Source organism: Oreochromis niloticus, linkage group LG7 (genome assembly GCF_001858045.2).
Source record: "Oreochromis niloticus isolate F11D_XX linkage group LG7, O_niloticus_UMD_NMBU, whole genome shotgun sequence".
Lineage (NCBI taxonomy): Eukaryota > Metazoa > Chordata > Actinopteri > Cichliformes > Cichlidae > Oreochromis > Oreochromis niloticus.
In genome coordinates this window covers 38,926,963-38,942,659 of record NC_031972.2, presented here as the reverse complement: position 1 = coordinate 38,942,659, position 15,697 = coordinate 38,926,963, and the positions used below count along the sequence as shown (strand labels likewise).

The 15,697-nt window shown below is 40.4% G+C and overlaps 1 protein-coding gene across 9 annotated transcripts in view; it reads left to right on the top strand.

Annotated features, from left to right (window-relative positions):
- zc3h18 (zinc finger CCCH-type containing 18) overlaps positions 1-15,697 on the top strand; it is a 58,637-nt gene that overhangs the window by 39,598 nt on the left and 3,342 nt on the right. For 8 of the 9 annotated variants that reach the window (XM_005454263.2, XM_005454264.2, XM_005454265.1 and 5 more), the window contains exons 14-18: positions 8,176-8,292; positions 8,508-8,516; positions 8,606-8,811; positions 10,524-10,738; positions 13,397-13,496. In XM_005454263.2, the coding sequence (XP_005454320.1) occupies positions 8,176-8,292; positions 8,508-8,516; positions 8,606-8,811; positions 10,524-10,738; positions 13,397-13,496 (647 nt within the window). The remainder of the gene's footprint in view (positions 1-8,175; positions 8,293-8,507; positions 8,517-8,605; positions 8,812-10,523; positions 10,739-13,396; positions 13,497-15,697) is intronic. The other variant, XM_005454268.1, reaches the window with a different exon arrangement.

The following is a 15,697-nucleotide window of genomic DNA, read 5'->3' as shown; positions in this document are numbered from 1 at the left end:
AAAAATATCGAGATATAAATTTTGGGTCATATCGCCCAGCCCTACCTAGGAGGTTAATTTACTCACGTTTTCAAGGAAGCACACAGACAGTGAAAGGCATTGTTTAAAAGTTTCATTTGCAGTAAGGAGAACTGTGTTCTTATTTGCATATTTTTGTAATGTAAGTGATAATGCAGATGTATTCCACTTTGGGGGAAGACCATAGAGCTCACACGTGGGCGAGTGAGTGGGTACATAGTTTGAGGAAAAACCTCTCTTTTGTACGCTTATGTTTGTGTTTGTTTATATGAGAGTGTGGCAGAGAGCAACATCAGCCAAAGCGGAAGAGTAAAAGGGCAGGGAAGAACAGTCTGTGTGTGCAAGGCTGTTTTCGTGTGTGTGTGTGTGTGTGTGTGTGGGTGGGTGCAAGTTTGTGGGCTGATTAAGTTACATGTGGAAACAATCCAGGAAAACCAGTTCCAGCACTTGTTATTCTGTTTACTTCCCTTCCTTTAACTTCCCTCTGATGAACAGATATATATATGATGTAACGTTTTGTCTGCCTCTTCAACACGATGGTTTAAAGATACTTAAATTTACAGTATTAAAAAGAGTATGAGTGGGCGTGACTGGTCACCTAGATGTTTAAATTTAGATTAAACTGTATATAAAAGATTAGTTTCTGGGGCTTTGCATTATATTATTTTTTTACTTTTATTATTTATCTTTTTCGTTTTATATTTGGTTTAGTTCTAAGGTATTGGCTAAGGCTAGCAAGCTTGACTAGCAAGTTGGCTGTGTAAAATGTACGTGTACAGCATAAGGCTAGTCACCGGTACAGATACATGTATGACACCTGGGTCATAATCAAAACCCAAGGAGCAGAAACCTTCACTGCTCACATCAACTAATTGGGTAGAAACATAAAGTTCACCAGGGAAGATACAAAGGATAATAGTTTGACACTTCTGGACTGTGCTGTGCACATTGAGGAGATTGGAAGCCTGAACATTGAAGTTTACCCAAAGCCCCCCACACACAGACCAGTGCCCACTCTTTGACTCCCACCACCTGCTGGAACACAAACTTGGAGTAATCAGGACTCTACAACACCGGACAGAAAACATTTGCTCTGCAGAAGGGAAAGATCTTTAAAAATGTGATTATCCCAATTGGGCTTTCATCAAATTGGCAAAGATGCACAGTAAACACAGCCAGCTAGGGAGAAACAGAATGACAAACAGAATAACATTGTCATCCCTTATATGTAACAGGTTTATCAGTGAAACTCTGGGAAAATCCTCTCCAAGCATGACGTGCCAGTGTACTTTAGACCCAGCCACACCCTCAGACAAAAACCACTTCATTCCAACGACAAAATTCGCAAACACAAAGTAATCAACATGGTGTATGCTGTGGAGTGCAGCAAGGGCTGCTCAGACCTCTACATTGGAGGACGACGTCACGTTTTACTTTCTTGGATCGCTTTGGATCCAAGAAAGCACGCTGGCAAGCACGCACCATTTTAGAACCTGGTACTATAACCTAATGGAAACCCCCGAAAACTGTGGCGAGTCAATCCAAATTGGTACTAATGGAAAAGGGGCTATACTCACAGATATTCAGTAACTGGTTCTCAGTACAGGACTAAAAAGGCATTACTAGAATCGAATTACCAAAAATGTCGCACAGACGTCTTGTACAGACAGGTACCATACAGCATTTGCTATGACTCCACCACTTCATTTTTGCTTTTATCACTTGTAAGTGACTACGCTTTAAGTAATGTATTTATGGAACAGAAAAGCTAAAGGTGGTCTCATATTGTATCCTACTGTATGGGATGGACTTGGCTAGGGCTGGGCCATATTATACTGTTCACAGTAATACTGGTATAATGTTAGGCAACGATAAGAAAATGAAATATCAGGCAGAAAAGGGGTAAAACGCGCATGCGCAGTGCCTTTGTTTTCATAATCACATGGCCGAAAAAGCATGGGGCAACGGAGAATGAGAATGGGGAAAGCGGATCGTTGAGTGAAACGGATGAACCAGAATTGGTTTGTAAAAATGGTGCAACTTCAGTGATGTGGAACTGGTTTGGTGTTTTTTGTCAGATAACCACCAAAGCACATTTTTTTGTACAACATGCAGGCAGACCGTCGTTATTACCGTATTTGTCGGACTAAGGTGCTCATAAAGTAATCTGGGTCCTAAACTCCGTCCTTTAAGGTCCCAAAGTCAAAAGAACACTGCGGCATCACTGCGAGTTAAAAACTGTCTAAATTCTTTCATCTTTAATAAAATGATCAGCGTTAGTGCTCTACCAGGTGTAACAATTAAGTTTAACATCCAGGCATCCATGAAAACAGAATTTATTACATTTAACAGAGTTAGAAGTTAGCAGACATTAGCTCGCTAGTTTCGCTAGTTACCTAAGCATGATATAGCATGTTCTGACTGAGAGATTTCTGAAAAAATTCAAACGTACAGCTCTGCTATCACTTCCAACATTAATGAAGACGGAAAACTAAACAGCAGTAACGTTTGTAGGGTTACTGAAGTTGGACTAGCTGGTATATAATGATGTGCTACGTGATCACTAGCAACACAGGTATGTTAGCATAACATAAACAGTGAAGCTGCAGGATGAACGCTAACGCTTTTCCACTCGATAAAAGTTAACGTGAGGGTTCCTGACGGTTAGAGACAAATGCAATCGCAGGATGCTGTAAACAGACGAAACTTCAGTCAGGAGAACAACTGAGATAATCCATCCACAATACGAAGTTAGTCATTAATACACTGCAACAACATGGGAATAGAGCAGCTGTGATAGAATAACAGCATTAATGAATCAATGGTACAGAAGTGGAGGAAGCAAGAAGAATGAGTTGAATAAAGTTTGATTCATCTGACTGCTTTGTTTTGCTCAATGTGCCTCATAATCCCGTGCACCTTACGGTCTGAAAAATACGTATTTGACTTTTTTATTTGGCACACTGCAGTTTGATGTTGCAAAGCACCTCTTTTTAACTTCAGTGGATATTATACATGGTTATCCTCAGGATATGTCCTTTGGTTAAACTTTCAGCAAGGGATTTGCGTTTCCACTGTTAAATTTTTTTATATAGCTTTAATGCACATAAAAAACAGCTGCTTGTTTAAGTGAAAATAAATGGATGGGTTTTTTTGCGCTAGTAAAGTTGTGGAGTTCTATTTTGTCTTGCATCAATTATATCGTTAGTTATATTGTTATGGCAAATTTTCAAATATATTCGGGGATAAATATTTTTGGCCATATTGCCCTGCTCTAGACTTGGCTGCTGCTCTCCGGTCATGTGGCGCCTCCTTACCCACAAAAGTAAAGTGGTGCCAAGCATACACCACATCCACCTCATCCAGGAGATGTGATACTGTCAAAACTCTTTTTACCTCCAATTAAAGACAGAGCATAGGCAATTTTTTTATGCGTTGGTTTAAGTTGCATGTGTGCTTTTTTTTTTTTTTTGCCTTTGTCTTTAAAACCTTTTAATTTCTAAAACGCTCACTCAATTTCTAAAATACAAAGCAATGACCAGTTCATTTTGAAAGACTTACAACTTTTCTCTGGTGAATATTTATTATTGCTCATTATTGAATATTAAATAATATTGAATATATTATTTATATTAATATTATTTGTTGTTATTACTATTATTGAGGAAGTATTTCTTATCAATTAATCAATGGAATAGTCAGTAGAATATGCTCATCAAAAAAAATAAATAACTGCAGCGCTACTTGCACTGCATTTTACAGCATTTCAGTTTTATTTGACGAGGGAAAAATTGATGCAGAGGAATAAGATTTGCTGTTTAAGAGCCAAAACATTGTCCAGTGTTGACTTTTAGTAGGGAGAGCAAGATAATTGTCCACCTATTTAGCTCAGAAAGAACTCGTGTTCCAACTGATACATTTTTGTTGATGTTATGTCCATTGTGTTAAAACAGTATGTCAAAGTGAAAAAAAACCCCTAAAAAGTCAGCTGTGAGTTTGTGCTGAAAAGAGTGACAGCAAACAAGGCGAGGCAGGTGAAATATAAATGTCAAAAATGGCCAATTATAACCTTGACTCCAGATGTGAAGGCATCATTTTTTTACTTTTAATTGTATTTTCACAAGTTTTACAGCTTTTCCTACTGATAAAGACCTCGCTAATGGCCATTCATACTACACCAATTAATTAATTAATTCATATAAAAACTAATAAATAACACAAAAAGTCCTGTTTTTTCTACCATAGAAATTTATTTGGTTTTGTTGTTTTTTGTTTGTTTTAAAGTAATAATAATATTAACACAAGGAAATTCTATGTGAATTAACAGAACCTTTGTTTTATCATTACAAGAATAAACTACCAGAACCTTTACTGGAATTTTAAACATTTATTTATTACAATCTAAGTCAGGGGTCGGCAACCCTGGGCACCTGTGCCACAGCTGGCACGCGAAGGGTTAACTGATGGCACAACCATAGCTGGACTGGCCATCGGGCATTTGCCCGGTGGGCCGATGGTGATTTTTCGTTTTTATGGGCCGATGATTTTTTTTTGTGTGTGTGTGTGTGTAACGGTATAAACAATGAAAGGTGGTGGATTGGCCAGATGCTGGCCGATGTGTAAGAATAACTCAGTTGTTTGGTGGTGGCTGTGGCGGAGCTGCCACAGAGGCCAGCAGGTGGATGAGGGAAAGGAGAGGCAGGGGGAGGAGAGACCCGAGGCGGCCGCCGGTCCGAGTGTCAGGTGAACTGAACTTCAGGTAAGAAGTTATGACCTGCAGTCTGTCTGGGTCAGATATAAACCAAGTTTAGGTGGAGTTTATTTTCGTTGTGCTGACTTTTTACCGTCAGTTATAATAACTCGTACTGCGTACTAGCTAGCATGACGGAGTTTCTATACAGCTGGGTGGGTGCTATGATGTTACTGATAGTGAACTTTATTTTATTCATAAGGTTAGTAGGGTTGCCAACCGTCCTGTAAAAAACGGAATCGTCCCGTATTCAGAGAAAATATTACGCGTTTCGTATTGAGCTGAAAAGGAACACAGTTTGTTGCGTATTACAGCTAGAATGAAAAAAGACACAAAGGTGGAGTGTCTTGATGCATTCTCAATCATCCAGGAAAGTAAATCTCCAAAAGTTGAATCTGTTCATCTGGACGTAGCGTTTTGTGGGAGAAACGTTTCGTCACTCATCCAAGTGACTTCTTCAGTCTCAGCTGACTGCAGGTTTCCCCAAACCTTATAAACAGTACATTTGCATAATGACTGAAACCAGCCCACTGAAGGAACAATGGGCTGTGAGGTCAGTTCCTTAATCATAATTATGCAAATTCCCATGACCATTGATCAACAATCACTGACCAAAACCCACTGATCAAAGAACACTGATCAATGGCCATGAGTACCATCCACAGAGAGTTGGGGAATGGCTGCAATCACAGCGTTGTAAGATGGCGAAAGATGTACCCTTAGGCCCCCTCCTCGATTCAGAGATGGTCTTTCCCTCTTCACGTAAATGGCCTCCTTGACTCCGCGCTCAAACCAGCGTTCCTCCCTGTCCAGGATGTGTACATCCTCATCATTGAAAGAGTGTCCACTGGCCTGTAGGTGTAAATAGACTGCAGAGTCCTGGCCTGATGAGGTTGCTCTTCTGTGTTGTGCCATCCGCTTCGCTAGAGGTTGTTTGGTTTCCCCGATGTATAAATCCTGGCAATCCTCCTGGCACTTAACAGCGTACACTATGTTACTCTGTTTGTGTTGGGGGACCCGATCCTTGGGGTGGACCAGTTTTTGGCGCAGCGTGTTTTGGGGTTTAAAAGCCACAGAGACCCGGTGTTTAGAAAAAATGCGTCTGTTCCGATACTCCTGACACATATGGGATCACTACAGGTTTTCGCCTGGGCAGCGGTTGTCCTTCTCTCCTGGATCAGCTGGAGCTTTCTTTAGGTGCCTTTCCCGCTTTGACAAAAGTCCAGCTGGGATAACCACATTTACTCAGGGCCTTCTTGATGTGCTGTTCTTCTGCCTCCCTGGCTGCTGTGTCAGTGGGGATGGTGTTCGCTCTGTGTTGGAGCGTCCTGATGACACCCAGTTTGTGCTCCAGTGGATGATGAGAGTCAAACCTTAGATACTGATCCGTATGTGTAGGTTTACGGTACACGTCAGCCTTTAGATGTCCCCCATTACTGATGGAAATCTCACAGTCTAAGAAGGCTAACCTGCCACTTTTCATATCCTCCCTGGTGAATTTGATGTGTCGGTCCACCGAGTTAATGTGATCCGTGAAATGTAGTACGTCCTGAGATTTGATTTTCACCCAGGTGTCATCCACATATCTGAACCAATGGCTTGGTGGTGTTCCAGGGTAGGATAGCAACGCCCTCTTTTCCACTTCTTCCATGTACAAATTGGCCACGATGGGTGAAACTGGGGAGCCCATGGCACACCCATGTTTCTGCCTGTAGAACTGACCCTTGTATGTGAAGTAGGTGGAATGAAGACACAGTTCCAAAAGCAAACACACTTGGTCGATGCTGAGGGTGGTCCTGTTGTTGAGGTTGGTGTCATCCTGTAATCTCTTACGGACTACCTCCAACGCTTCCGTGACTGGGATGCAAGTGAAGAGAGATGTAACGTCGTACGAGACCATGGTTTCATCTGCCTCCATAATGACATCTCTCACCTTCTCAACAAAATCCAGGGTGTTCTGGATGTGGTGTTCAGAGCTGCCCACCAGCGGGTTGAGGATCGAAGCCAGAAACTTGGAGATGTTATAGGTGACCGAGTTGATCATGCAGACAATAGGTCTTAAAGGTGCACCCTGCTTATGTATTTTCGGTAAACCATACAGACTTGGTGTAGACTCCCCTGGGTACAGCCTGTGGTATGAGGTCCGGTCAATAGCCTTGTCTTGTTCCAACTGCTTCAGACAGTCTATCATGCTAATATATCATTATATATTATAATATAATGATCATTAATTGGTCGCACTCTAGAGCCCTGCATGTGTATCCCTGTATTAACAAACATGTCATATTGGCCCAGTTTATTTTTCTTATCATTGTTGTGAGGAGACCATAAATAGCATTTGCATTTTCTGTTGTACAGTTCATTTGCTGTTATGGATAAAAAGTGTCTTTTTTTGTTTCAAAATAGCTGATAACTATTCGCTGATAGTTGCCAACATCTGCGAACAAATATAATTCTCTAAAGTTGTTCTATATAGTGTGTAACTGTTAATATAGAGCATTATTAAATTTATTGCTAATGCAATCATATGGCACATTGACTTCTGAGGAAATTTTAGATGGCACTCATCATCAGAAAGGTTGCCGACCCCTGATCTAAGTCCAAAGAGTGACTGACATATTTCTTTCATTTAGCTTAAACAACAGTATTTCTTTATCGTGTTGAAAAACTGAGATGTACTGTTGAAATTGCACTTTTTCTTATATTACTATATCTCGGGGATTAAATGCATAGTTCAACTTCTTCATAAAAATGTTCACAGTTCCAGCCCAGTTGAGATCAAACTGAGCTGTATGTGGCCCATGATGTAAAATGAGTTTGACATCTCTGTTCTAGAGGGCTAATCTGCTAAATTTTTCTATAACCCCTATTAGCAACATTAAAAACAGTCACACTAAAAGCTATTTTCCTTTAAAATGGGCTTAACCTACCCCATTGTAGTCAGTTCTGATCATTTCAGCTCGCACTGTTGATTGTTCTAGGAAACAGGGGCAACGTATTTAAAAATTCCATCCTAACTGCACACAAAAAATTGAAAACCTGCTCACAGAAATCCTTAAAATCTCATTGAAAAATTATTTTTGGTCTTCATTTTGGGAGCTTCGATTGACAGCAGCTACACTGACATCATTTGCAAAATTACCAATATGATTATCCAGCGTGTTATTTAGAAAAAATACATCAATAAGCAATGATTTATTTGATGATAATGAGGGTGGTGACTTGATAAGTCTCCCAGAATTAACATTAATCAAGAGAACATTTGTCAATAATAAATTAGATGTACTAGCATGTACTCTCCTTCAGATTTCTTTTTTTGGCGATGATCTGCTTGTGTGAAAGCTACTGAATAAATTCCTATGTCTTACTCTGGTTTTCGTTTCGTTTTGTCTCTGTATGTGCTGCAGGAGAACTATGAGTGGGAGTATTAGTGAAAGTGGTAGCAGTTATACTGGTTCCAGCTCCAGATCTAGATCCTCATCCAACACCCTCTCAAGGTCACACTCTGGATCCAGGAAATCCAGGTACTTATTCACACAGTCATTGTCCTAAGTACTACATTTTGCCAGTTAAGAGTTGAGTACTATTATTACTATCATATCTTATTTATCTGTTGCCTTGGTCCTTATTGATCTGTATTTACTAACGTTGTAACCTAATATCAGTAATTTATATTTCAGTAATTTATATTTTCTCTTCTCTTGCTTTCATGCTTTGCCTCTCTTGGAAAATCCTGCAGAAAATCCAGGTATGACAGTTTTTGTTCAAGCTTTGTATTTTGTGTTTGGGTATGGTGTTTTGTGTATTCACAGGGCAACCTGTCAATTCTTGTTGCAGATCACTCAGTGTGAGCAGCGTGTCGTCTGTGTCATCAGCGTCATCCAGCAGCAGCTCTGTACGCAGCGCAGACTCGGATGACATGTATGCCGACCTGGCCAGCCCAGTATCCTCTGCCAGCTCACGCTCACCCACACCAAATCACCCTCGCAAGGAGCGAGGGCCTCCACGCGATCGGTCCCCACATGGAAGAGACAAGAATAGGGGTTAGTACAAGCCACCTAGCACCCATTCAGCTGGAACACAGGACCCAACAGCCTACCATGCAAGCATAAATGTAGTGCTGCTGAAAATAACAGATTGATTGTTTTCAACTCCCAATTTCTTCCCAAAGTTTGACTGTTCTCAGTTTTACGTAGCCCATATTCATACGTTTAATTTTAAGTAAAGTTTGTTAAGAAAATTTTTTTTTATCTAACAACTAGAAATTAAATCTGAAATCATACAGTTGGTCTTACATTAAAAAATGGTTTACTACGAAGTACAACTGGCATTAATGAATTCAGTTCACTTTTACTTAGGTTGCACCAGTTCTTCACAACAGTCTCATGCAAAGACCTGTAATGGCAGAAAAACCCCAGTGACACAATCCCCAACCAGAAACCAAGCTCAGGGAGAGGCAGCCATTTGCTGAAACCAGTTGGGGGGTGAGGGACAAGAGAAGAGAACAAAAGGAGAGCATAGAGAGATGAGGCCAGAATAAAAGCTATAGTAGAAAGGAGACAAAATTTAGTTGAATACACAGTCAAGGTAAAAAGGAAGTACACTCATCTATTATGGGTGTGCATTTCTACAGGCAGAAGTTATTTCCTGTGACGCTGAGTGGCGTATTTAGGTCATCTCACTGAATGTGCTTTTGTGACTGGCCAACATGTCATGGAGTGGGTTGGAGATTTTGTCTAGCATTGTCCTTATCTTGTACAATATCCACCTCTCTGACATCATCTTGAGAGACTCTAGCTCCATCCACACAATGCTACTGGCCTTGTGGATCACGTTAATGACTCTGTTGGCATCTGTCCAATGCTGCCCCAGCATTGCAACAGCATAGAGGATCTAGCACTGGCCACAGCAGGTTGTAGGAAATCCTGAGCATTGTCCAACAGATGTTAAAAGATGTCTGCCACCTCAGATGATAGAGACAGCTCTGGCACTTTTTGTAGAGTGCAGTGGTGTTTTTAACCCAGTCCACTTTATTGTCAATGTGTATTCAGAGGTATTTATAGTCCTCTACTGTGTCCACATCGACCCCCTGGATTGAAATAGGGGGCACTGGTTTTCTGGGCCTCAAAGACCACACTCAATTTCTTGGTCTTTGTCATGCTAGCCCAGTACTCCATCTCATCACCCCCACTGAAGCATCCAACGACCGCAGAGTCATCACAAAGTTTCAGAAGATCACAGGTTTGATAAATAAGAAATGGGAGAGGACGGTCCCTTGTGGTACCCTGGTGTTGATTATCACCTTGTCAGACACACGTTGTTGAAGACAAACACAACAATGTGTGTCTGAGAATGTGTGTCGGGGGGGGGGGGGTAAATTGCGGTTGTGGTACTTCAGCATCTAGCTAGTGCTACTGAAGAGCAGCAATTAGCTCAACGAACATCAGCAAACACACAAACTGTTTATGTGCAGTTTGTCGCACAGTGTACTGCTAGCTAAAGGTCCAGCTGCTATATTTGACAGAGTGAAAAGAAAGAGAGCTAACATCCACTAACCACTCAGAGATGGAGAAAGATAAGAAGGACATTACAGGAGAGGAAGAAGAGAGGTTAGATTTAAAGGGAAGGACTGCTCCTTGGGATTTGATAAACTGGAAGAAACTGGAAGCTTACGTGTAAGTCCTCATGTGTTTTTAAATCAGACATTGGGTCTGCACACATGACATTCTCATATTTCTTTTTTTCATCATTAAAGAAAGACCATCGAAAAAGGATGAACCCTTCAGAGAAGATCGAAGAAAGATCGACCAGTCTGGTCCCCCACCCAGAGAAGGAAATCCCATGCCCAGAGCAGGGCCTGGTAACAGGGGGGGGCACCCAGTACATCCTCCACCTGGCACCATGGGCCCCCCTGGAAACTATGGCGGTTCAAGTTCCCACAGAGACATCAAGCTCACCCTCCTTAACAAGGTTAATATTCTGCTTTCTTACATTTAAAGGAGTCTGGTTATCTAAATCAGAAAACCTCACCTTTTTTGTTTCTAATGGCTTTTTGTGAACCTTTAATGTTCAAGACAATAAGTCCTTAAAGAAAATGTACTTTCTGACATCTATACAAGTGAAAAATAGCCTCTTTTGACACAGTCTGACAATCCATACTAGCATCAACACAATAGACATCATGACTCTGTAAATCATGGAAATTCACCAACAACACAAACCAACATAAACAAATGGTTTAGAGTCACCTGATCCAGGCCCAACTATAACCTTTATCAGTGTGGCATCTGGCCTGATAAACATAACTGGGTGTCATCTCCATCGTAAATTGAATGTATGCACTGTTTTTAATTAACATTTATAAGGAAAGTACTAGAGCTGGGCGATATAAGATTTTTTCATATCACGATATGTTTTTTTCATTTCAGGCGATAACGATATATATCACGATATAAGCCAAATAACTATATTTGTAAGATTTAAATGTGCCGTTGCTCACAAGTAAAATGTGAAATAATCAGCAGCTTGTTTTGATTTAAATATTTATTTCCCATAATAAGTTCAACAGGGTAGATGTACTTAAGGAACATGAGACTTCAGTTTCAGATAAATAAAGGCAAATATTGCAAACTACACAAAAGGCAGCCGCTAAAGCATTTAAGTTTCAAAACAGAACAAACAAAACAGACCACTAAATTGTCAATTCCACTTAGAAACAAAATTTTTAATTCTAAAAATAAATCTTAGTTTGTTTTACAGAAGAACAGACAAAATTGACTAACTTTTGTCAATATCAAATAAACTGAGAACTAAAAGGAAATTCTCAATCTCTCCTTGTTGTATAGCTTAGCTTTTCAAACAGTTTTAACAGTGACTTTAGTCTGACAAAAGCCGAATGACGAATTAGCGCTTTCAGTCAGAGATTGAGCATGCACCGCTTTATTGTATATCCAGACTTGCTTTCGGCACAATTTACAGTGCGCGCTACTCTGTTTTTTGTCAGACTTGAAATAGCCGAAATACCTTCACACTACGGAACTTCTGTGGCCATTCCGTTTGACAATCTCTCCGGAATTGGAACCATCATCTGTTTTTTCTTCGGTAACCTTCGCTCACGCTCTCGGTTGATTTTTCTCTAGTCGGCACACTCATTTCCTTCATTACCCGGGCAGCCCGGCTGGCTGCTTCCCAAACAAATACACATGTGCGCCTTGGCACTTGTGCTGTACGTAACAAGTCACGTGACATGACGCTGCGGCTGTGATTGGTTCGGCTCTGCGCTACTTAATTTGGATTGGCTGTTCTTTTTTTTTCTTTTAAGAGGACAAGAGAGATGAGGCCTATCGCAATAGTTTAATTTTTCTATCGAGAAAAAGTTATTTCGCAGTACATATCGTTATCGTTCTATCGCCCAGCTCTAGAAAGTATGTACAACGTGAAAAGAATCTTGACCAACTTGTCACTTAGCTTTTGAGTTTAAGAAAAAGCAGTATGTTTACAGACTGGAATCAATCTGAAAATTATGATTCAAGCTAGTGGAATGCATTACTGTTAAACCAAATGCTGTATTATAGTCTCTGTTACTCCCATCAGTTACCACAAGGAGAAGTTCTTTGTTTACATATCAGTTATTCCAAGCTCACCAACAGGATCACTCAGCATTGTTATTGTGAGAACAAATAAAATGAAAGTAACTATATTTAGAAATCTCAACAGTTTCCTAAGCATAAAACAATCATGCTCTTTTAGCGTGTCTCACATACTCAGTGAAAATAAAATGATTTAAACCATCACATGAGACATGGTTTAAAAAAAAAACATTGTTACCAAGATTAATGCAGCAAATACAAGTGTACATACATAAATGCTTGTTTTATCACGTTTTACATGGAAACTCAAACTAACAGAGACACGTTGACCTCATTGCCAATTGTAACCAAACAGAAGAAAGTACGTAACAGAAGTATCTTCACAGTATGCAGTTCAAGGAAAATTTTAAAAAAATGTTTCTTACAAATATGCAATAAAGAACATTGAATTAATTCACTGTCTGTTACAGTCTCCAAAGTAAAATGTTCAGTGGTGTCAGGTGCTACTGTGAAACCAAGCACAGACCACTGTCAGAGGCCATAAGATTAGTAACCTTCACTAGTGCTGTTTCTGTGCTATGATGGATGAAATCCTGGCTGAAACTCATCAGAAGAACTGAAACAACTCTTTAAAAGCCAAAGACCTGCAGCCTGTACACTGAAGAGCTCCACATTTACCTAAAAATTGGCATTTTGAACACACTACTCTTTGTCCAACTGTAATGTATTTAGTGGCACTTTGGGGCCTCTGGTTTAAATCCTGAAATTAGAATAAATTAATTAAAATATTTTAAACAAATGTTAATCTTAATAAGGAACCTAACCTAAATATTTGGTTAACTTCAATCACTCCTCTTGTATCTGATAGAGAATATCTATGCTTCCAGGAAGTGTCATCTCAGCAAGTTTATTTGTATTTTTGCATGAAACAATAGACAATTTGAGTCTTTACTTGAGCTTGATTTCCATTCCAGTGTGGACTCATTTTTTGCTTTTGTTCTGTAATTTTTCCTGAATGTTTTAATTGTTCGATTTTCAGCAGCAGGGAGACAAAGGCAACAGGAAGCGGTACCTGCCTGGAGACAAAGACAGGCCAGGTTCCCCCCTCAACAAAAGAATGGCTATGTCTCCAGACAAAGGTGAGAAACATTATTTGACTAAATACAAGCACTCTTGCTCCTCTGTTGTACAGGAGCTGCCAACATTCCTGGGCCTGAAGCATATTCTCCCAGGAAAATCTACTCAGTGTGTCTAGCTTTGCTCTCAGGTCCGGAACGTAACGTAATTTCATTCCTTCCTTGCAGTTTTCTTCAATTAGGTCTAAAACCCCCAAACATTAACTGGGGAACCTGCAAACAACAGAGGGTCTAACCAGCGATCCCAATTGCGTTCATCCTTCGTGAATGAACTTAAGAATCATGGACTTTAAAATCTTATTCGGCTGCTCCACCAACCCGTCAGTCCGAGGGTGATAGATGCTGGTCCAAAGAGATTTAATGCTCAATAATTGGTATTGTTCTTTTAGTGTGAGAGACATGAACAGTGTGCCCTGGTCAGTCAGTATCTCGGGAAGATGATCTGAAAACAGCGCTTGCACTACACTCTTTAAAGAAATGGTTTGCAGCGGCACTGCTTCAGGATATCGCGTTGCACCAGAACTAATACAAAGCGATATCAATGTGCTCTCTGAAATGGCCCAATGAGGTCCATGCTAGAGCTGGGCGATATATCGAGTTTTTTAAAAATATCGATATATTTTTATACGAGATATAAGATGTGACAATATCCTTTATATCGATATAGTCTATGTTACGTTATAATTATAGTTGCGGAGCCGCAAGTTTGCCTCTCTTTCGTCCACTTTTGTCTTTACGCAACGTTACTCGACCTCGCCTCTCCTTCACTGAACACAACTCCCCCTCCTCCCCCATCGCTTCACCTGCAGGCAGCGACAAGATGGACACGGCAAATCTCCGTTAATGAGTTACTGCGCATCGCCCCGTGCGTGGGACTGGACGGCGTCAACGTGTTAACGAGCTAACCACGCTAACGCCATGCACGGCCTGAAATCCTTTCATTTTCTCAAAAGTTGACTGCGCGCCTTTTGTATGAATTCTGGTTGTGCTTGATGACCGCGAACCGATTTGATGTGATACACAGCGCTCAGCAACCTGTCAAAAAATGTTTTAGTTCGACTTTGGTAAGCTACGGAGCTGCACCGCTTGATGGATTGTCGGAGCATTACGGCTACCGAGGAGCCTCGCGGAGTAATACGTACTGTGCTTCAACGTAATATTACCGTATTGTGTGTGTATAAGGACCATAAATGGCTCCTGTTCAGAGACACGGTTACGAAGCGGATTTCAAACTCCAGGCTGTCAGTCACGCAGTAGAAGTTGGGAACAGAGCAGCTGTGAAATCTGTCTATGTTATTATGCTCAGCGTCTTTTAGTTTACATTTTGACTGCACAATTGTGAGCTCTTTGTTATGCACAAAACAACATAGTTTTCTTTTATTTATAGAGCATCATTATTTAATAAATGCTCATAATTTATTTTTGAGTAGTTTTTTTCATGTACATCTATGCTGTATGTTAATAAAAGTGCCTGTGTGACATCTGGGACACAGCTTTGACTAAGAACTCTCTTTTTGTTCTTACTTTATGGCTTTAAAAAAATATCAAGATATATATCTTATCTCGCCATCCAGCTAAAAAATATCGAGATATGAATTTTGGGTCATATTGCCCAGCTCTAGTCCATGCACTCAAAAAGGACCTCCGTTAGCAGTAATGGGCACAAAGGTGCTTTTGGAATGCCGGGCTGGTTCACCATCTAACAGTCAGGACAAGGTGCATTATTGTTGCACATCCCCCGAATGCCCAGTCATTATTAGCTTTTTTTTATATCCCACAATCTTCTATGCCATTGGGTTGTAATGAACCGCCTGGAAAATAATTTCTCGGTGGCTTTTTGGCACCAGCAACTGGGTGTGTTCGTCTTCCATGCAAGTGAATGCATCTCCACACACTGCCCCAACAGGTTAATGAACTCCTGCAAATCTGTCACCGCAATTAAGGGATGCCCCAGGAAAGAGCAAACCGCAGCCTTTACTCTATGCATTTTGCCCTTGTATTTTTTTCCCGAGCAGCACTATGACATATTTGTGGATTCCCCTATGCACACACCTAACATCATCCACCCATTCAGTCTAAGAGGCTAAGACCCATTGCCTTAGTGACAGATTTTAATTAGGTCAAAACAGTAAACAAAGTAACAGGGAAGTGTTTTTGTTTTTACACAGCTCATATTATTGCTGTTATTATTTTCCAATAATAGC